General features: G+C 39.2%; 1 protein-coding gene across 1 annotated transcript in view; it reads left to right on the top strand.

Annotated features, from left to right (window-relative positions):
• The window catches only part of dock5 (dedicator of cytokinesis 5), a 37,996-nt gene that overhangs the window by 14,742 nt on the left and 2,777 nt on the right, over nucleotides 1-20,477 (top strand). The window contains exons 15-47 of the mRNA XM_086076095.1: nucleotides 867-965; nucleotides 1,173-1,245; nucleotides 1,352-1,455; nucleotides 1,674-1,854; nucleotides 2,119-2,216; nucleotides 2,331-2,420; nucleotides 2,536-2,636; nucleotides 2,756-2,890; nucleotides 2,967-3,078; nucleotides 5,516-5,586; nucleotides 5,754-5,860; nucleotides 6,037-6,173; nucleotides 7,752-7,847; nucleotides 8,062-8,160; nucleotides 8,427-8,597; nucleotides 8,690-8,790; nucleotides 9,455-9,513; nucleotides 9,762-9,916; nucleotides 10,192-10,277; nucleotides 10,566-10,722; nucleotides 10,814-10,854; nucleotides 10,927-11,017; nucleotides 11,095-11,214; nucleotides 12,336-12,425; nucleotides 14,573-14,677; nucleotides 14,951-15,092; nucleotides 17,084-17,165; nucleotides 17,241-17,325; nucleotides 17,449-17,535; nucleotides 17,626-17,802; nucleotides 18,910-18,993; nucleotides 19,085-19,222; nucleotides 19,441-19,613. Coding sequence (XP_085932221.1) covers nucleotides 867-965; nucleotides 1,173-1,245; nucleotides 1,352-1,455; nucleotides 1,674-1,854; nucleotides 2,119-2,216; nucleotides 2,331-2,420; nucleotides 2,536-2,636; nucleotides 2,756-2,890; nucleotides 2,967-3,078; nucleotides 5,516-5,586; nucleotides 5,754-5,860; nucleotides 6,037-6,173; nucleotides 7,752-7,847; nucleotides 8,062-8,160; nucleotides 8,427-8,597; nucleotides 8,690-8,790; nucleotides 9,455-9,513; nucleotides 9,762-9,916; nucleotides 10,192-10,277; nucleotides 10,566-10,722; nucleotides 10,814-10,854; nucleotides 10,927-11,017; nucleotides 11,095-11,214; nucleotides 12,336-12,425; nucleotides 14,573-14,677; nucleotides 14,951-15,092; nucleotides 17,084-17,165; nucleotides 17,241-17,325; nucleotides 17,449-17,535; nucleotides 17,626-17,802; nucleotides 18,910-18,993; nucleotides 19,085-19,222; nucleotides 19,441-19,613 — 3,647 coding nt within the window. The remainder of the gene's footprint in view (nucleotides 1-866; nucleotides 966-1,172; nucleotides 1,246-1,351; nucleotides 1,456-1,673; nucleotides 1,855-2,118; nucleotides 2,217-2,330; nucleotides 2,421-2,535; nucleotides 2,637-2,755; nucleotides 2,891-2,966; nucleotides 3,079-5,515; nucleotides 5,587-5,753; nucleotides 5,861-6,036; nucleotides 6,174-7,751; nucleotides 7,848-8,061; nucleotides 8,161-8,426; nucleotides 8,598-8,689; nucleotides 8,791-9,454; nucleotides 9,514-9,761; nucleotides 9,917-10,191; nucleotides 10,278-10,565; nucleotides 10,723-10,813; nucleotides 10,855-10,926; nucleotides 11,018-11,094; nucleotides 11,215-12,335; nucleotides 12,426-14,572; nucleotides 14,678-14,950; nucleotides 15,093-17,083; nucleotides 17,166-17,240; nucleotides 17,326-17,448; nucleotides 17,536-17,625; nucleotides 17,803-18,909; nucleotides 18,994-19,084; nucleotides 19,223-19,440; nucleotides 19,614-20,477) is intronic.

Here is a 20,477-nt window from a genome sequence, read left to right on the forward strand (position 1 = left end):
TTGGTCCATATTCCCCGCAAATAGTGGAGGTCAACTTTACATATATTGTTCAAAAAGCAACTTTCCTTTTCGACTCCCAGTATGCATTGCATGGCGCAATGCATTTAATTAATGAAGCTATAAGGACATGAATCCTTTTCATATGTGCACTTGTGTTATGTTACAGTAACACACCTGTCTGTATGCATTTGTGTGTGTATATATTCATATAAAAACATTTGGACAACGTTTGAGCAGTTGCTGCATGTAATTACTACAATGTATACTATCTAATGAAGATTGAGTGATGCAATTGACAAATCACTAGTGCTGTGATGTAATTACAGCAATTTCTGGACTATAAGGCGCACCTGACTATAACACGTGCTCGCTAAATTTGGGGAATACTCAAGTTTGGCACACATATAAGCTGCACCCAACTGTAAGCCGCAGGTGTTTTAATGTTACCGCACCGGGTTCCCGCTACTTTCTTTTCCATAATGTGAGGGCGCAAATTGTCTCGCTCTCGTTCTGTCTCTCCTACTGTATTTGGGCTCACTTGGTTTGTTTTGCTCTGCCTGACGCTCTTGCACCTCCTTTATAGTGCGCCCTATTGTGATCTGATGGATAAGCCGCAGCTTTGTATTAGCCGCTGAGTCGAATGCAAGTGAAAAAAGTTGCGTCTTATAGTCCAGAAATTACTGTATGTTGTATATGTAGACAGGCCAAGGACAGAAAGAAGGTGGATTCTAAATTGTAGGACAAACGAACCTACAATATAATGTAATAAATATTCCACAAAATTCTGCAGTTTTAATCTGTATTCATGTTAAGTTTTTATTCCTACCACATGTCTTAATCTTTATTGCGTTTTTTTTATTTTATAGAAGGCAATATTTCCTGGGGCTGGTTATGATGGTATCACAGAGTACAAGTCTGTCATATACTACCAGGTGAAGCAACCCTGTTGGAATGAAACAGTGAAGGTGATCTTATGTCATGAACCCACATACACCATTGAACATGATATCCCGTTGCTCAAATTCATTTGTGAAATGGATTGAATACAGCTCAGCAGCTGAAATAATTTTAAAGTTGAGATACCGATACACAATGTGCTAATAATATCAATTGCAAATACAATCATGTATTTTGCAGCCGTAATTCCTCTGATTTTGTCTCCTGTCTACAAGGTGACAATTCCCATTGAAGACGTTTGCCGCTGTCACCTGAGGGTGATGTTTCGACATAGATCCTCCCAGGACTGTGAGTCACTATGACTTGCTGTGACTTAGTTGTATGACAAACACCCACACGTAATCCCTTCACCATGCTAAATAGAGCTCATCTTCTGCTCCTCTCTATCCTTCAGCTAGGGACAAATCAGAAAAACCCTTTGGTATGGCTTTTGTCCGCCTAATGAGAGGAGATGGAACAACACTCAGGGACGGAAGGCACGAACCTATCGTCTATAAGGTAGTCAGTCTCCAAGGCTTGTTGTACTTTAATTACAACAAAGCACATGCTATAATAGTCATCTAAATGCATGAAAAAAACTCATTGTCGGTGCACAACTGAAAGTGTGTACTGTATATTGATTTATTATGGAACTAACTCTCTTTATTAAATATGAAATGAAATATCCATTGATTTGTTTACCACAAGACTCATTCCATCTTTTATGACATTTTTAGGTTGATGTGAAAAGGGCAGATGATGCAAAGGTTTATCTGGCTTTGCCAGGGACCTGGGCTGAAGTGGAGGAGAAGCAGAAACAAACCGGAAAGCAGTTCCACCATTCAGGAGTGATCCCTGTCACCAAGGACAGCTTTCAGATTTCCACACTTACTTGCTCCACTAAACTCACCCAGAACGGTATTTGACAGCCCTTTTTTTCCCACTCTGTCTGACTATAAATCAAATATCTCTTTTTCACAAATACTTTTTGAGAATGAAGCAAGTTTTAAATTGAAAGGTTTTACAACACACAGCCTAGATCACCTCTAATGCCAGGCTGAATGAATTTAATTGAGCTGTTGTTACTTATATACTGTGACAGATTAAGGTTTATTAATGGCTGGATGTTCAAGTTCATCAACCTTAATTGATGCTCCAACTGATATGTTCACAAATCTTTAGTTGATCTACTCGGCCTGTTGAACTGGAGGTCTAACCCAGATGATCTTGACCAGATCCTGCAGAGACTGATGGAGGTCGAAGGCGGGGAGATAGTTAAAGTAGGTGCTCTACATTGCTAATGTCACATTGTAATGGCGCTATATATTAGACACTTAATTCAAATTTTTTATGAGAATTTTATAATAAGATGAATTTTTTAATTTTTTTTATAGTTTCTCCAAGATACTCTTGATGCTCTGTTCAACATCATGATGGACACTTCAGAAAAGGACACCTATGACACACTGGTGTTCAACGCCTTGGTTAGTATTTGATATGCAGTTGGCACCTGTTACCTTTTGGCAAGACTATACTTCATCACACAGTGAATGCTGTGCATTTTCTTCAGCTCATTATTGGGTCCCTTTTTCCCTCTAGGTTTTTATCATCACACTGATTGGTGACATCAAATTCCAGCACTTTAACCCAGTCCTTGAAACCTACATTAACAAGCACTTCAGTGCCACTTTGGCTTACATGTGAGTGTCTGCCATCTTAAATTGCTTGCAACATGACATCCCTTTATTTGTGGCATTTTTCACCTACCTTAAAGTGTGGTAATCATAAGAGATAAAGTCAAACGTATTTGCTTTTTAAGGAAGCTTACCAAGGTGCTCAACTACTATGTGGGCCACGCGGAGGAGCCTGCCCTCACTGAGAAGCTCTATGGGGCACTTAAGGCTCTCAAGTATTTGTTCAGGTTTATTGTCCAGTCTCGGATCCTCTACCTAAGGTATCTGGAGCGCTCATACTCCCACTCACACTTGTGTTTTTGGAAGATTAGCTTGTAATATGATCCACCTTTTTAGGTTCTATGGAAACAGTGAAGATGGGGATGCTTTCTTCAATTCCATTCGCTCTCTATTCCTGTCTTTCAACACTCTCATGGACAGACCACTTGATGAGGGAGTGAAAATAAAGGTTTGAGCTTTGCAGTTCTGTTTTTTTTTTTGTACTGCCAAAAGCTGTAAATGAACAATGCTGTCCATTATTGTATGACTAATCAAGGCAGGGCTGCAGTACACTGATGAGGCAGAACTCCGCTGAGCACTCGCACGGTGTGCGGTATTCTGCCAGAAGATTTCACAAGTGGCCGAGTCTCAGCCACTGACTGCGATGATTTGAAATTAGAATCGTTTTTGCACAATTTGGCAATGTTGCAAATCAAAATGCACGGGAAAAATCTATTTCTGTGTTTTAAAGCGAGTGGTACAGAGCTGCACTCCACCAAGAATTTTTTTGTAATGTGCTTATATGTTCAATAAACCAACCAACGAGATAAGAGATAGGTATACAGTCCTGATCACCATTATTGGCACCCATAAAGGTAAAGTAAAGTACATAATGTGGAATATCTTCTGAAAAAAAATAGTCAAGTAAATCATTTTATTTTTTTACAGTGAACTTGTGTTTTATCTAAAGACCAAATGATTAAAAATAAATTTAAAACAATAAAGAATGGGCGGAAAAAATAGAATTAATAGTATTGGCACCCTTTCCTGTAAATCAGTATGGGAACACCATTGTGACACACCTTTGGTAAATCACAAATGAGAATTCCCTGTTTTAAGTTGCATGTGCCCAATTGACACGAATTAACCAATGAATGATGACTTTGATGTTTTAAAAAGCCACCTGTTATCACCTTTTTTTTGGTCAAAATCGTGAAAACTAAGGAGCTGTCTGAGGACATCAGAAGTGCAATTATTCACAAGCACAAGACCTCCAAAGGGTATAGAGCCATCTCCAAAGATTTTGGTCGTTCTGTTTCCGCAGTGTGTAATGTTATTAAGAAGTTTGACTAGCATGGAACTGTCAAGAACTCCATGGACGTGGGGGGGAAGAGAGAAATTGATGATAGAAGTCTTCGACGGTTGGTGCAAATGGTGGAAAAGAAACACCACGTTAAACATCCAAAGACCTAAAAGCCAGTACCATACGGCGCACACTGAACCAAAAATAGCGCTTCATTGGGGAAGACCATTTCCGCGACAAACATTAAAAAGAATGGCTAACCTTTGCCAAGGAATACCTGGACAAAGCACAATTATTTTGGGAAAATGTTCTGAGGACTGATGAAACAAAAATAGAGCTTTTCATCAATGCACGTCAACAGTTTGTTTACAAACAGCACAATGAGAAGAACACCCTGCCTACAGTTGAGCATGGTGGAGGATCTATAATTCTGTGCAGCTGCTTTGCTGCATGTAGTACTGGAGGCCTTGATTGTATCACAGGAATCATGAAATCAGAGAATTATTAACACATTCTAGGGAGACATGTCTTACTAAGTGTTGGACAACTTGATTTGAGTCGAAGGTCATGGGTCCTCCAGCAAGACAAAGACTCAAAGTACACATCCAAAAGCACACAGGAATGGTTAAAAAGGAAAAAGTACTGTTTTAAAATGTTCAGCAATGACTCCTGATCTCAATCCGATTCAAAATCTTTGATATGAGCTGAAATGTGCCATTGGAAAAATAAACTTGCAAACACTCAAGAGCTGGAACAATTTGCAAAGGGAGAGTGGGGGGAAATACCAGCGGAGAAGTGCAAGAAGCTTAAGGATGGCTACAAGAAACGTTTGGAAGCTGTCATCACTGCCAAAGGGTGTGCAGCCAAATATCAAAGAGGGGTGCCATCATTGCTGAACATGCTGTTTTCTATTTTTTCTTTGGAATTTGGAATTGGAATAAAAAACAATTTCCTTTGTTGAATTACTTTGGACATCCTGATGATATAAAATTGGTCCATTTCCATTGATTTCTCAATATATTGTTGAGTTCATGCAAAAAATGCAGGGGTGCCAATAACAGTGAGCAGGACTGTACAGTCCACGTATAGTGTTTTACATTGACACTTAACCATATTTATATTTTCTTTTTAACCTGTGTATTAAATAGAGACGATTATGGTAAAAATGTACATGAGCGGCATACGTAACGTGCCGGTTGCATCCTTGTTGAGGCAACCTGCATGTTACTTGACTGACACTTTCTATCTTTTTATCAATTCAAAAATTGATACGTTACAGCATATTGTATGGAGAGCTGCAGAACACGATGTAGGCTTGCTCAGTTCACATTGCAGGGAGCTCATAAGCTGAATTGCCCAATGTGCGGGTGGGATGAGTGGCCAATTGTCATTTTTTGTGATGACAGGCCTAGTGGGTTTCGGGAGTATCGCGCAGTGTGCAGCAGCCCTTATGAATTGTTTAGCAAATCAATGATCTTCAAAATAGTTGTAGTCTGCCTCCTGGCATTGTTGTCATCCAGGTAAAGAAATGCTCTGCTGAGTTTATATAGAATACACCTACTGTAACTTCAACTTGATGACACCCTACATTTTGTATTTTCAGGGGGCGATATTGAAATACCTCCCCAGCATCATTAATGACATCCAGTCTGTGTTTGATCCTGTGGAGTTAAGGTAATTCTCAAGGGGGACTGCACAGCTTGGAATAATACTTTTTCCATCATGAATTATTTGTGAGATTTTTCTGTCAATCCTGCTGCTGTAAGGTCAACAGCACATGTGAACTGTATTTGTCTGAGACAATTACAACATAGAAAGTGAAGTGCATTCTGATTTTACAGCATTCTGCTTGCAAAGTTTATTGAGAGCATTCCTGACTCCCAACTTGTGCGTCAGAAGCTCGGCTGCATGTGCAAAATGGTGGAGAGTGACCTTTTCATGCAGCCAGGTGGGTTTTTTAAAGTTTTTTTTTAGCCCAAAGCCACATAATGAAATTTCACACAAGATGCATTGAAAACACAAACCACTGCCTCACGCTCATTTAAAACTTTGTCGCAGCCCCTACAGGGACTAGAAATGGGGCATGTCATACTGTGACCACATTTCTCTGCTTTGCTTCCACAGATTGTCGAGATGTGCTTCTACCACTTTTCAATGACCAGCTGAGTGGGCAGCTGGATGATCACTCCAGTAAACCCGACTATGAGGCCTGTGTCCAACTGCTTAGCACTATGTTGGACATCCTGGATCGCAAGGACGTGGTAAGGTTCTCACTAACAGTTCAAAATGGCTGACACCTCAGGATACAATTACAGAAGCATCTTGTCAAAATAAGATTACAGGCCAAGATAGAAGACATATGAAAAGAAAAGCTTAAATCGTCAAATGCTGCAGATTTGGCGCATATGCTGTCAAATACATAAGTCCATGTGAATGCAGAGAAACAAGCATTTACACTAATGTGCTTGTGCATGTGAAAAATTGCTTCCTTTTGATGCAATACTAACACGAAAGCATTTACACACATACCAAATGTATTTACTTGTGTTGTTGCTATTCTTTTGCTCGTTCCTATAAACTTTAATTGAGGGAGGGTTATAGGGGGTCCGTTGCAGTATGAGATGGGCGGTGGCCAAAGGCTGGGACCTTGACAGTCTGATTACTGGCTGTTGAAACGTGAAATGTCAGCTATCAAGCAGGTATGGAGGCTGAGCTGAATTTATTGCCTATGGCTTGGTGCTTGTACAATGGGGTTCACCCCGATGGACGAAATGTTAGCCTCCTCTTCCTAGCTAGGGGTTTGACTTACTTTTGTTTGTACCTTTGTATCAAATAGCAGCTTAGAGTACCCAGCCTTTTAGCAGTCATTTTCGGGGGTGCTGTAGAGCACTCATGCTGAGTACCGTACGTCATTGTTCTGCTGGGAGATTTTAGGAACTTTTAATGCTCACGTTGGCAATGCCAGACAGACCTGTAATGGTGTGATTGAGAGGAACGACTTCCGTGGTTTCTGGTGAAATCCTTTGCTTACCATGGCAAACGTTGCTGGCATATTAAAATGTTCTATATTTTTTAAATTACTTTATGGGTTTATTATTATATCCAAATATGAATCGCTTTGGTTCATTATTTTCCCTTTAAAAAAACAAATTTGACTTATCCCTTTAAAAATGATGTCATTTAGATTTTTTGGGGGTCAATTTATGCTAACTAGGTTTTAAATGAGCATATAGATTAGAAATTGAATCCAGTATGGCCAATTACATTGTGGGATGTTTTGTACAGGCATTTTGAGAATTAATGAAATTATACGGTATTACTCGAATCTGAAGGTGTTTTTTGACCACATTTTTTAATCAATATCATAAAAGAGCGTTTTCCAAAGAAGCCAGTTTTTCGACACAAATATTTTTATTTCTCCAGAACCAATCATTGTGCGTTGTACTGAGCCAGGTTGAAATGACCATTCCAAGCCAACCCTTTCATGTGGAAAGTCTCACTTTTGGCAAATCTTGTCATGTTGCTACTTCTTATAACAAAATCTGCAGCTTGTCTCTATTTCCCTGTACAATTTCTGAGGGAATTAGAATTACTCGTTTGGGTTGAGCGCTACCAAAAGCTTTATGTTTGATAATTATCATCCCCTTCCAACTAGCCACTTTTCCCCATTTGTTTTGGATAAACACATTTTGTGGAGTAGGTTAAACTTTTTTACATAATAGCACATTATTCAAATTAAGTAATTTACAATATCATAAAACCACAATATTAAAACACTAAATGAATACCTCTCTAATGCTATAAAAGTGCATGCGAACATGTGAATTGCATTTGTGCAGGGTCCGACCAGGGTACACGTTCAGCTGATAATGGAGCGCCTACTTCGCAGGGTTAATCGTACTGTCATAGGCATGGACAGATCATCTCCCCTCATTGTAAGTGTGATATTACTGCTTGAATATGTCCTCAGGAAATGCAGGCATTAGTAAGACTAAACAAACAGTACTCTCGTTATAATTTACTATATAGTAACACTTGATATAATTTGCTTGAATAAAACAAACTGGTGCTCTGAATGTTCCTTTGTGTGGAATGGGGAATTACTGTCATTTAATGTATTGTAAAAAAAAATAACCTTCTCTGTGACAGGGCCACTATTTCTCCTGTATGACGGCTATCCTGAAGCAGATGGATGACATGCATTATGCTCACTATATTGGCACATTTAAGACAAGACAGGATATCACCGTAAGTGTCCTGGTGCTGTCCTTGTTAGTTTCTGTATGCCTCACCCTGTAACAGTCTGTCAATAATTAACATGAAACCACACAGGCCACTCTCTACACCTTTAGAGAAAATTGATTGTAAACGTATGCAATTGATAGGAATGACATGATGATGTCATTGGGCTTCTAGTGGTCGGAACACGATGAGGCCTGACATGGAGCAGTGTTGTCTTTTTGATTTAACTGGTTTTCAACTGGAACTTATGACAAAGCTTCTCCTATAATCAGGACTTCCTCATGGAGACATTCATCATGTTCAAGGACCTCATGGGGAAGGTCTTCCCTGCTGACTGGATGATTATGAACCTGGTGCAGATGCAAGTCTTCCTGAGGGCCATAAACCAGTATTCGGATGTCCTCAACATGTATTTCTTAGACCAAGTACATTTTGAACTACAGGTTTGTTTTCTTCGTTCAGTTTTGTTAATCAAACAAACTCGTTATGTATGACAATATATGGTTTAGTATTTTAAACCTGTGTACCTTCACAGCTGTGGAATAGCTACTTTCATTTGACCGTGGCATTCCTCACCCATAAGACACTACAACTTGAGTCCTTCTCGCAAGAGAAACGCAACAAGATACTAAACAAGTGAGATTTTTCTATTCATGCAGTTTATAAATGTGTCCCATCCAAGATGCCTTGGATTTGCTCCTGCTGAGATATTTAGTTACACAATGCAGGCCACAGATTTATTTTAGCCATGTTCACAATATGCTCAAATACACACTACCCTCAAAGTATTGTAACAGTGAGCCAATTCCATTCTTTTTGCTGAAAATAATTTGGTTAAACGTCAACATGGGACTAGCTATCAACCTTGCAGCTTTTACTCACATGGACAAAATTGTTGGTATTGTGAGTTAAAATCAATATAAATGATGTCAAACCCGTGTTTTCAGTCTAGCAAAAATAAATAATGTTGTAATACTTTACAACAAACAGTAGTTTGACAGATATGTTCTAACAATTTTGGAGTGGAGTTTATTTCAATATATTTTTTAAGATTTACATATGAGCCAAGAATATGATTTTTTTTTTTGATTTGACACATTTATAACAGATTTTGTCAGTGGTTTGAAGGGTTGATAAATGCGTGATTGACAACTTACCCACTGAGTAGACGAACTACACTTTAATTTTGTATATTTCATATATTTACTTTGTGTTGAAATGCATGATCCCATGGAACACAAATTGGATTGGAATTAATTTCTAGCTTTAATGAGGAAAATTTGCTTTAAATTTGCTACAGATATGGTGATATGAGGAAGACAGTTGGCTTTAAGATAAGAGATATGTGGTACAATCTTGGTGAGTAGTTACTACCATCTAATATTGTTTTTTTTAATCATATCTTTTTGTGAAATTTATTATTTGGTGCCTCCCAGTAATGCAGGCAGAATAATAAAACAATGTTTTCACTGTTCAGTTTCACTGTACTGTTTTGTTTGCAGCATTATTAAATTGCCCTATTTTTGTGGTGAGATGAAGATACAGCTTATTGCCTTATCAAATCATGTACATATTCTTCTGAGTGCTAATATTTTGTTGTCCTTCAGGCCCCCATAAAATGAAGTTCATCCCCTCCATGGTCGGACCTATTTTGGAGGTCACTTTGGTGCCTGAGCCAGAGCTAAGGAAAGCAACAATTCCCATCTTCTTTGATATGATGCAGTGCGAGCACAATTTCAGCCCTGGGCGCACATTTGAAACGGTACAATCTCCAATCTTATGCTCTGTGTGTTTTCTTTAAATACCATCAACGTTTTTTGATACATCACTTGTGGTCTATTTGACTCTGTGCTTGTAATTGTCAGCATCCATCATCGTAACCCCCCCCCCCCCCCCCCCCCCCACCGAACAAATACAAAATATTTTCACAAAGAAAGTATAAGAAATCAAAATGAGGCTGTAGGTGTTACCAGTGCAAGAAAACTATTGTATATTATAATTATCCATATATATTTACCCATAATTGTCTTCTTTCAGTTTGAAAATGAACTAATAACAAAACTGGATCAAGAGGTTGAAGGGGGTCAAGGAGATGAGCAGTACAAAGTCCTGCTGGAGAAAACGTAACTCTTGTCACTTATTCTAATTCTATCAGATTTTCCCCAGGAGCTCAATAGATACATATTTGGTCTAAAACTCTAGATAAATGGCTTGCAGATTTTGTTTTATTAAATTTTTTTAAGGATCTAATAGATCATGGCAAGCTGCAAAATTAACAAAAAATATATTGTAATAACTCCTGCATGAATCATAAATAGTTATACAGTAATAATAGTGTGCAAATATTTCAGATAGATGATTCATTGCAGCTTTTTACAGGCTGTCTAGTGAAAGACTTTATGGATCCACAGGTTACTGGAGCACTGCAGACGGCATAGATACCTGTCACAGACAGGTGAGGAGCTGGCACTTCTGCTGAGCAGCCTGCTGGAGAATCTCCTGGCATACCGCACCATCACGCATGACGAAAGTCCTGAACATCGCATGAGCTGCACTGTCAATGTGCTGGTACGGCCCACTCCTGTGTTGGCAAAAAGGCTGACACCTTTGTGTTTGTAAGCAGTTATTTGACATGACATTAGTTTGCTTTCTCCTTTAGAATTTCTACAAGGAAAAAAAGAGGGAAGACATTTATATCCGGTAAGTCAGGTAGCACTGTTGACATCTGAATTTTTGATTAAGTGCGCCTTTTTGATGTGTTCTTTTAACTAGGTACTTGTACAAGCTGCGGGATTTACACTTGGACTGTGAGAATTACACAGAGGCCTCCTACACTCTGCTGCTACATGCTGAATTACTTGAGGTCTGACATACTTACATCTTACTTTTAACATTTTCAGATGTTGGTTTTACACATCTGATGTATTGATTTTGTGCCAGTGGTCTGACAAAAACTGTGCACCTCATCTGATTCCTCGAGACGGGAAGCATGTGTGGACGCAACAGGAGTTGAAAGAAAGACTCTTTCAGGAGATCATATGTTATTTGGACAAAGGAAAGGTGAGTATTGCTATTTCTGCCACTGTGCTAAAATTGATTTTGAATAATGCATTCATTCCTTGAAGTAATGTTTGAAACTCAAATTTCAATATTTCGCATATGGGCTTTAGGTTTCTTTGTTGCGTCATTCAAATGTTATACACTAGGGCTGTACAATTTGTTTTTATTTAGCAAAATCGCAATTCCAGACAACACAATCACACGATCGCCAAAGCTTCAAAAACATTTTTTGCTGCGCTCCTGGATGACCCACAATCTCTTAAATCAAATATAATCTCGCACATGCACACCAATCAGCTCCGGGTTGCTGCTCACAAACTGGGGTGATACTTGGTAAATTAGCTATGAGTTTTAATTGGTTTACTTTATTGTTAATGTTGGAGTGCTATGTTATGAGATATACATGATCGGTCTCAAAATAACTTTTTTTAAATAGCTAAATGATTATACAATTTATTATTTATTTGTTAGATGTATTTAATTACATAGAAGAAAAAGTGGCCATATGTTTTCATGAAAATGCAAAGTTTTAACAAAAAGATGCAAAGAGAGAATAAATCTGATTATTTCTGCCTCTAAAGGAAAATATTTTGCTGTATGTTTCACATTTAAATAACTATACTTCTATTATAATGTTTACACTTAAGTTCATATATCATAATATATCACTGTTTCTGTGAAGGGATTCAGTTTATACCATGATACAAATTTTATATCATATCTCTGTAAATTAGTGGGGGGGAAAAGGTTTAAAAAATATATTTTCTTACAACAGTATTACACATAATTAAATATTTATATATACATGACAATAAGCATTAGTTATTTCTTCATTGAAGCAGTTTAAAAACCTTTAGACTATTAGAGTAATAAATGTTAATGTTTTGATGGTGCAATAGATGCAATTTTCTGTCATATTTGTAAATGTTACTGTACATAGTGAATAATACCCTGAAAAAGCTCAGCTCAAAAAGCTTGATTAAGGGAGGCGGGTGGGGGTTGGCAATTTAATCTTTTCCTGAAATCGTTCAGCCCTATTACACACACACACACTGTTTCTTATCAACGGTTTATTTTTGAAGCCATTAGCTATCTGAGGGATATACTTTACATCTTCCCAGATGTGGGAGAAAGCTATTGAACTTGGCAAGGAGCTGGCCAAGATGCACGAGAGCCACATGTTTGACTTCATGGAGCTCAGCCAGCTGCTGGTAAGAAGCCATATGTTCATTATTTTGCATCATTATATTATATTATATTATATTACATTACATTATGTTACATTACATATAGCTGCATTATTATTCTCATTCTGCCCCGAACCAAATACCACTACAGAAAACAAAATTTAAAATAGTCAATCTAAATGTATATGTGTGGGGGGCAGGGGGGTTGGTGGGTACCTTAACGTTGTAAATGATTGTGATGAATATTCGTGGAAATGTGTGTCAGGTTGCCAGAGGCTGAGTGCAATTAGTATAAAAACAGTGAAGGGCTTGAAGCATGCATGCATGCGTGTCAACGCAAGCACCCACACAAGTTTTATTTAAATGTATTTTGAAGAATTGAGTAATACATTTATTGGTATTAACAGTTTTTTGCACTTATGGTTCAGTGAGAAATAAGCGGTTCGGAAAATGGATGGATGGATAGTGTGTTGTACCCAAAGCAAAGCCATGTAGTAGTCATGGAAACAGTCACAAAGCATTTTGATCACCATGGCACCAGTAGAGACTCAGCAATGTGTGTGTGCGCCAAATATTTACATTTTTTAAATGTATTTTGAAGAATACACTTAATAGTGTGTTGTATAACAAAGAAAAAAAATCACATGTTGTTTTTTTATATAAGAGTTGTTATGAGCAACAGTGGGGACTTGCAATGCGAGTGACCCAACTTAAGAGTTTTTTCGAGATACGAGCCATCGATTTGCTTTTTTGTTTTTTTAATGCTTTGACTTGAGCCTAAAGGAGTGTTTGCACTTAAAAAAAACACTTTTTGTCATTTGTTGAAACTCTGTATGACTTGACATGAGTATTATTAAGATTATGTTTTGAAAAAACATCCTTCTCTTGACCCATCTTATGCTTGTAATGTCAATTAATGTTCATTATCATTTTAAAAGTTCTTATGCCGCGACGTGACATAGCTTGTCAGAGAGAGTTGTAGCAAAAAGCGTGACTAAAGCGTGTCAATCTTTGCGGTACATGCACACAAATCAAACAGTCTGCCGTACACAGCAGATTCATGTTCATAGTTTTTGATGGATTATTTAACTGTAGTTGGCACACACAAAAAAAATTAAAAATAAGTAATTGGACAGCACTTAACAAATCAAGGGTACGGACGACTTCATTCATCGGTATGCTTAGAATACACACCACCAATTTCACCAAGTAAATGAGGTAAGTTTATCACCTCTTATAGATGTCTACTTGATGGTGGTACTTTCCGAAAACTACGACATCTGACCAGTAACATGTCATGTTACAACACTCCAACATGAATAAGTCATACGTGCAGTGCAGTGCATGTCGTGTGCCTCGTTAATGAGGGGTGTGGCAGTGGGAGGCTTGAAAATTGCAAACTCCACCTTCAAACTTGCATGGTGGCAGGTGACTCAACTCACTTCACAACAAGTGGTAGATTGTGGCAGATTTCTCCCCAAAAATGTTTCACGCTGTTTTTTGTTTGCGTCAAACTAAACATAAAACAATCACGTTGTGTTTAAAGCAGTCACATAGCCTCTACTACTTGAATGCTAACATACGATGAGTGACTCTAGTCTAGATGATCAGCTCATCAACAGGTTCTGCAGAAGCCTTAGAACGATCCTGATTATTTGATTCAGGTATGTTGGAGGAGGGAGACATTGAAGATAGGGTGGATAGGGGCTCTCGAGGACCAGATTTGGGCACTCCCTACTCTAGACACACAGGCAAAGAATTAGCATCCATGTGACAGTGTTGTTAGTTGTTACCCTTTAAGTAACGGATATCTGAACACAAACTTTGCTATAACACATGTAGGCAGTCCATATAACAATTCACAAAGGCATATATTCTTTATCCTCTACAAAAAAAGCAACTATTATTAGTGACAAAATGATGATCTGAGATTCTGAGAGGAATTGAGACATCAAACAGACATTATTTTTTATTCTATTTAATTATGTTATTACTTTGTTTTTAAGGATGGGACTGATGAATGGCCTTACCACATATTTCAATCAGGAAACATGATTTGAGTGTTTTGAGTTAGGAGCATGATCCAGGAACTGATTAAGCTCATATCACTGTATTTTTGTTCGGTAAACACAAATAGTCAGACAGACAACATATGTCAACATGTCTTTCAGAAAAAACAAGCAGAGTTCTATGAAAAAATCATGCATGCCATGCGGCCACAACCGGAGTACTTTGCTGTTGGATATTACGGCCTTGGATTCCCTTCTTTCCTCAGGGTAAGAAATGATTGCTTATTTCAATAAATAAACATACAACGTTACATATTAAACTAACTGGCTCTTTGAAACATTTTTAAAGCTGTTCAGTTATACTCTTATGTTATCAACTTTTTGATGATTCAAGATCCATGTCACAATGACTTCAATCTGTTCTTGAGTTTGCATGTTTTTCCCCCTCTTTAAAGTGCAAATTTGAGGGTTTTTTTTACACTTGAATTAACCCCATAAAGTTAGAAATATTTGTCATGTTTCTTAATAAATATTTTTCAGAACAAGATGTTCATCTACAGAGGCAAAGAGTATGAGTGGCTAGAAGACTTTAGTTTAAAGCTACTCTCTCAGTTCCCAAATGCTGTTCGCATGACCAGCACAGCGCCCCCTGGAGACAACACCAGCAACTCTTCTGGACAGTGTATCCTTGAATTTGAGAAAATTGTTGGGGTGGGAGCTCTGCTTGAGAAACCGCGACCTGGTTAGAGAAATAATATTATAAATTGCTATAAAACCTCAGGAAAACACTTTTGAAAACAAAATAAAACCATCACTCCATTTTTTTTCTCAATTTTCTCACTGGGAAAGTTTTCTGTGTTTGTTAGCTTTTATAAATGCAATATGTACCATATTCTCCAATTTGCTTAAGTCACAAAAGGTGCACAGCTGCACACATTTCTGGCTGTGTGCATTCTCCCATCAAATTGTCATTTACGCACTTTCATGTCAGGTAGGCACACTGGGTTTTGCATTTCAAGTTTTAAGTTTGAATGTAGTTGACTGCCTGCCGACAGCCCGTCGACGGTTGTGCGAGACACACCTGGCAGATGACATTCATTGACACTCACTGATTGTGCGAAGGCCATATTTAAAAGTAAGGACAATTTACGCCGACAGTCAAACATAGACTTAATGTGTCCCTATCTTTACCACATACGTCGCCACGCATTGTAAGCGACTTCCAGAAGCTATCAAATGTAGAAAGACTGAAAATGTTTTTTACTGAGATCTTGAGAGAGGGCTTGTGAGTCAGCTATTATAGCGTTTTAGTTGTGATATTTATTGGGGAAAATAAGAGCCACTCTCCAAGGAGCTTTTCCACTTCAAATATGCTACTGGCACCTTGGAGTTTTCTTTGTTTGTTTTTTTAAAGCACATGGCTCTCACTATTAAAACAACTACAGTCATGTTGTGTAACGGTGCAATGTTAAGTTCAGTATTCAATCATTTGATTTTGCTTCTTCAATGTTGATCTTATATGCCAATGTTTAAAGTGACTCGCCCAATATCTGCTGCAAAGATGGTTGGCTACCACTGATCCATACAATAGCTGATACACCTCCTTTTTTCATGGAATGTCATGACCACAATATTCTGATTAAATTCCTTTAGGGTGGGTTTGGGGGTCAGGACAGCAGTGGTGAAGGGGTGCGAGCGAAGGTTATCAACATTCTGTCTGAAAAGGTTGATGTCAAAGTTGCACCAACCCTCAGTGGACTCAGAGTGGAAGAGCAAAGGGCATGTATGGTTGTGACGGACTTACGAGGGCTGTTGCTGGTGATAATACCTGGACTTCATATCCTTCAAAGTTTCTGAATTTGTTCTCTATACATATTTTTGTCAAGAGCTAGTCCAGAGGTCCTGAACTGCCGCTCAAGGAAGTAAGGGAAGAGGAAACCATATCATACACCTGATCGAAGGGGTGGGGGTCATCAGCATGTTGTTTTAAGCTGAATGAAGTCAGCAGCGGGGCGGCATGAAGGGGGTGTTGACGTGAATATTTAAATCTCCCAGGATTACGAGTTGGGCAAATGTAGTACAGAGTGCTGTGGGGATATCAGACATTTTTGGGATGGAAGCAGAATTGGGTATGGTGGTGCGGTAGATGAGAACAGTCGTAGATGGTCTACAGCAAGACACAGCTGGGAGAAGAGCAAAATGCTAAACTGAGACAGCAGAAGACGTCAGCAAAGCACACGTGACTGCTAGGCACCCCTTGCCGGAGGCAGGCTAGCAATGTGGCAGCAGTCCCAGGTTAAAGGCCCCAGTTCACACAAAAAAATAGTTTGAAGGCTGAAACGCCAAAAGTGCTCGGATTGTGCCCTCCTGTTAAACTAGTGTTGGAGACGGTGGGAAGATGGATATGTGAGGCAACCACACAAAAGGGAAAACATTATCAAAGGTTTGCTCCATTGAGAAAAAAAATCTTAAAGCGCCGCAAGATTGGAGTTAAAAAAAAAAACACGCACACAGTACAAGCACTGTTAACAAGGAGAAGCGACAACCAGAAAAGTGCCAGCATCCTCTGCGTTTCAAGGCTGCATTTGAATATCAGCTATGTGGTTCAAATCAAAGGACAATTTAACTGTTCCTCCATAGTACTACTTGTCTTTATCCTTAGCCAAACTTCAGACATCCAGTGTTTTACTGTCAAGGCAGTGCTCATTGTACCACAAAGGTTTAAAGACAAGGGTGTTCCAGAGCAGATATTAAAGTGATTAAGAGTTCCTTCAACCACCATGGAATTCTAAGGTCATGCCACCAAATCACCGACTCTCTGTTCTTACAGTTATTACCGAACCAATGAAGTGGACCAATTCCAGTATTCTCGGCCCTTCAGAAAAGGTGAAAAGGATCCAGACAACGAGTTTGCAGTGAGTGTGTTTTAGTTCTCGACAGATTGAAACTCATATTTGAAATGACATGCCTGTCAATTCTCTGTAATGTATAAACAAGCTTGTTTACACATAAGTCACGTTTTAAATGCTCCCCTACAGACTATGTGGATTGAGAGAAGCACATATTTTACTGCCTATCGCTTCCCTGGGATTCTGAAATGGTTTGAAGTCAAATCTGTCTCTGTGGTAAGAAGCAGCCTCCTATTGTTTTCCAATTCAAATTGTTAGCATTCCTTGTAACGCAACCTATTTCCAAAACACCGTCATGATGGGCAGGAAGAGATCAGTCCTTTGGAGAATGCCATAGAGACCATGGAGATGGCCAATGAAAAGCTGAGTAACTTGGTGCAGCAGCAAGCCTGTGATCGCTCATTGTCCATCAACCCACTGTCCATGATGCTCAGCGGCATCGTTGATCCAGCTGTCATGGGTGGCTTCTCCAACTATGAGAAGGTTTGCGGCTCGCTTCTTCCAGGACACTCCTCGCCGCGTTCTCTGTGATGTTAGCTGCCTCTGGGATCAGGATGTGTACATAAGTGCAGAATCCCTGATACTGACTCACCGAGTACATTTATGGTTCCCTGAAAGTAACTCAAAATATACCCTGAACGGAACACTTTTGTTTTTGCTCCCATTTTTTACGAGATGAACTCAAAGATCGAAATGTTTTTTCACATACACAATATCACCAGTTCTCTCAAATAATGATCACAACCCAGTCTAAACCTGTGATAGTGAGCACTTCTCCTTTGCCGAGCTAATCCATCCCATCTCACAGATGTGCCATATCAAGATGCTCATTAGACACCATGATTAGTGCACAGGTGTGCCTTAGACTGCCCACAACAAAAGGCCACTCTGAAAGGTGCAATTTAGTTTTATTAAACCAGTCAGTACTTATCTCGGCAAAGGAGAAGTGCTCACTAGCACAGATTTAGACTGGTTTGTGAGCAATATTTGAGAGTAATTGTGATATTGTGTATGTGGAAAAAGTGTTGCGGTTATATTTTTGTTGAGTATACAAACATTAATCGCTAAACACCTGGCAACAAAAGTGAGTCCACCCCTAAATGAAAATGCTCAAAGTGTCAATATTTTGTATGGCCACTATTATTTTCCAACACTACCTTAACTCTCTTGGGCATGGAGTTCACCAGAACTTCACAGGTTGCCACTGGAATTATCTTCCACTCCTCCATGACAACATCATTGTTTGATCTGTTTGCGTTTATTCACACCTGCATAAAAGGCCTGGACGAGCATGGGAAACAAACCAAGGTCCCTTTAAAATGCACCCTGGAGAATTTTATGGAATTGTATATTTTTTTGCTCATAGGGGAAGTCAACACGTGCTCTGTAAATATTGTATGTTTAATTCCTAACCCCAATTCAAAAAAATGACCATGAGTTCTTGATGGTCTCAAGCCTACTCTCTGTTCACAAGGGAACCGCTGTAGCTTATTTGTCACGATGTTGAAACATACTGAATCTAGTGTAGCTTGCGGCAACATTTGTAGTGAGCGTTTTTAAGATGCTTTAAAAAAAAATCCTCCTCTTTAGGCTTTTTTTACTGACACCTACATCCACGAACACCCAGAAGACCATGAGCGTATTGAGGTCCTTAAACATCTCATTGCCCTGCAGGTAAATCCTAGCACCAGCTTTGTCACAGATGCAGGTCTGAAAGCACAACATGTTGCGTAACTCTTTAACTGGCCGTCTTTCCCCACTCCAGATCCCTGTCTTGGCAGATGGCATTCGCATCCATGGGGAGAAGACGACAGAGCAGCTGAAGCCCTTACACAACCGCCTGGTTACTTGCTTCCAGGACCTTCGGGGGAAAGTGGAGAAGCATTACGGCGTCATTACCTTGGTGCGTTGCCAGCTGCAAACTCAATTTGAAAGGAAGAAAGATGCCAACTTGACCCTTAGGCCCCCTTTCCTTCCTCTCACACTGTTCACATTCAAAGCACAGTGTACATTGTTTTAGTCCAGGCTAATACATTTTAGCCAGTGCTTTGCGGCTCACGTCCCCCCCCTCCTGCCTGCCAACATTCCCTCATGATGCTTAATCCTATTTGTGTGTCCCAGCCCTGCTCTCTCGCAGAGAGAAAGAAGAGTCGCGTGGGCTCTGTGGTGATGCCCTACATCCTGTCCTCCACGCTGCGTCGCATGTCCACTGTCTCAACCCTCTCCAATGCCTCCTCAGCCGTCTCCAGCGGCTCTGCGTCCTCCGACGGACCCTCGGGCATTTCCTCCCAAGAGTCAGTCCCTGCACTCCCTCCTTGTGCCCTTTTGTCTCCCTCAGCCAGTGTCTGCACATACATACTGATCATTTGTCAAGGCTCTTCATTGGCTAATTTTGCCGAGGTTTATCTCAACTAGTGCTGTCACTAATGACTTAAAAAAGAAAAGAAAAAGTCTCCTATTGATTATTCCATCAATTAATTGAATATTTTTATTTTTTTAAGCCCACTAAGGTTGAACATGAGTTGAATTTAGTGGATATAAATACTCATTGTTCCTTATCGTCTGCACACATATGCACATATTACATAAACACCAGCAAATTTAGCCTATGCTTAACGATTAAGAATCGTGATTAGCATTACTGCTGAATAAACTCAAATCACTTACCTATTATACTTTTCCTGGAAATTACTTCATAGTCCCACATTTAAAAATTCCAATTTGCTTAAAATATTACCTAAATACCTAAATAGCGCTTTATCTTCATCATATGTTTACTAAGCCTGACGTATTCGCTTGTCTCGTTCAAACATATAGAGTTGTCGAAGCCTACAATGGCCATTGACGCAGCATACTAACAGCACAGAAAGGTTTTTCAAATAACTTACTTAATGCTCCAGGATCCCGCGCCGTCACCCTGATGTTTTACTATGGTTCCATCCCACTTTGAATCCATAAACGTGACTCATGAGTACTCTTTAACGTAGCTTTGTACTTGATAATGCTACTAGCGAATGCTACCCTAGCCAATTGTTACAGCGTCCAACTGGGTCAATTTGGCTCTGTTATTGCACATTTGGTGGCGTAAAGTTTATTTGTATAGCACATTTCATACACAAGACAACTTAATGTGCTTTACACCAAAAAAAGCTTATAAG

Source organism: Leptonotus elevatus, chromosome 5 (genome assembly GCF_054856555.1).
Source record: "Leptonotus elevatus isolate MCC_2025b chromosome 5, RoL_Lele_1.0, whole genome shotgun sequence".
Classification (NCBI taxonomy): Eukaryota; Metazoa; Chordata; class Actinopteri; order Syngnathiformes; family Syngnathidae; genus Leptonotus; species Leptonotus elevatus.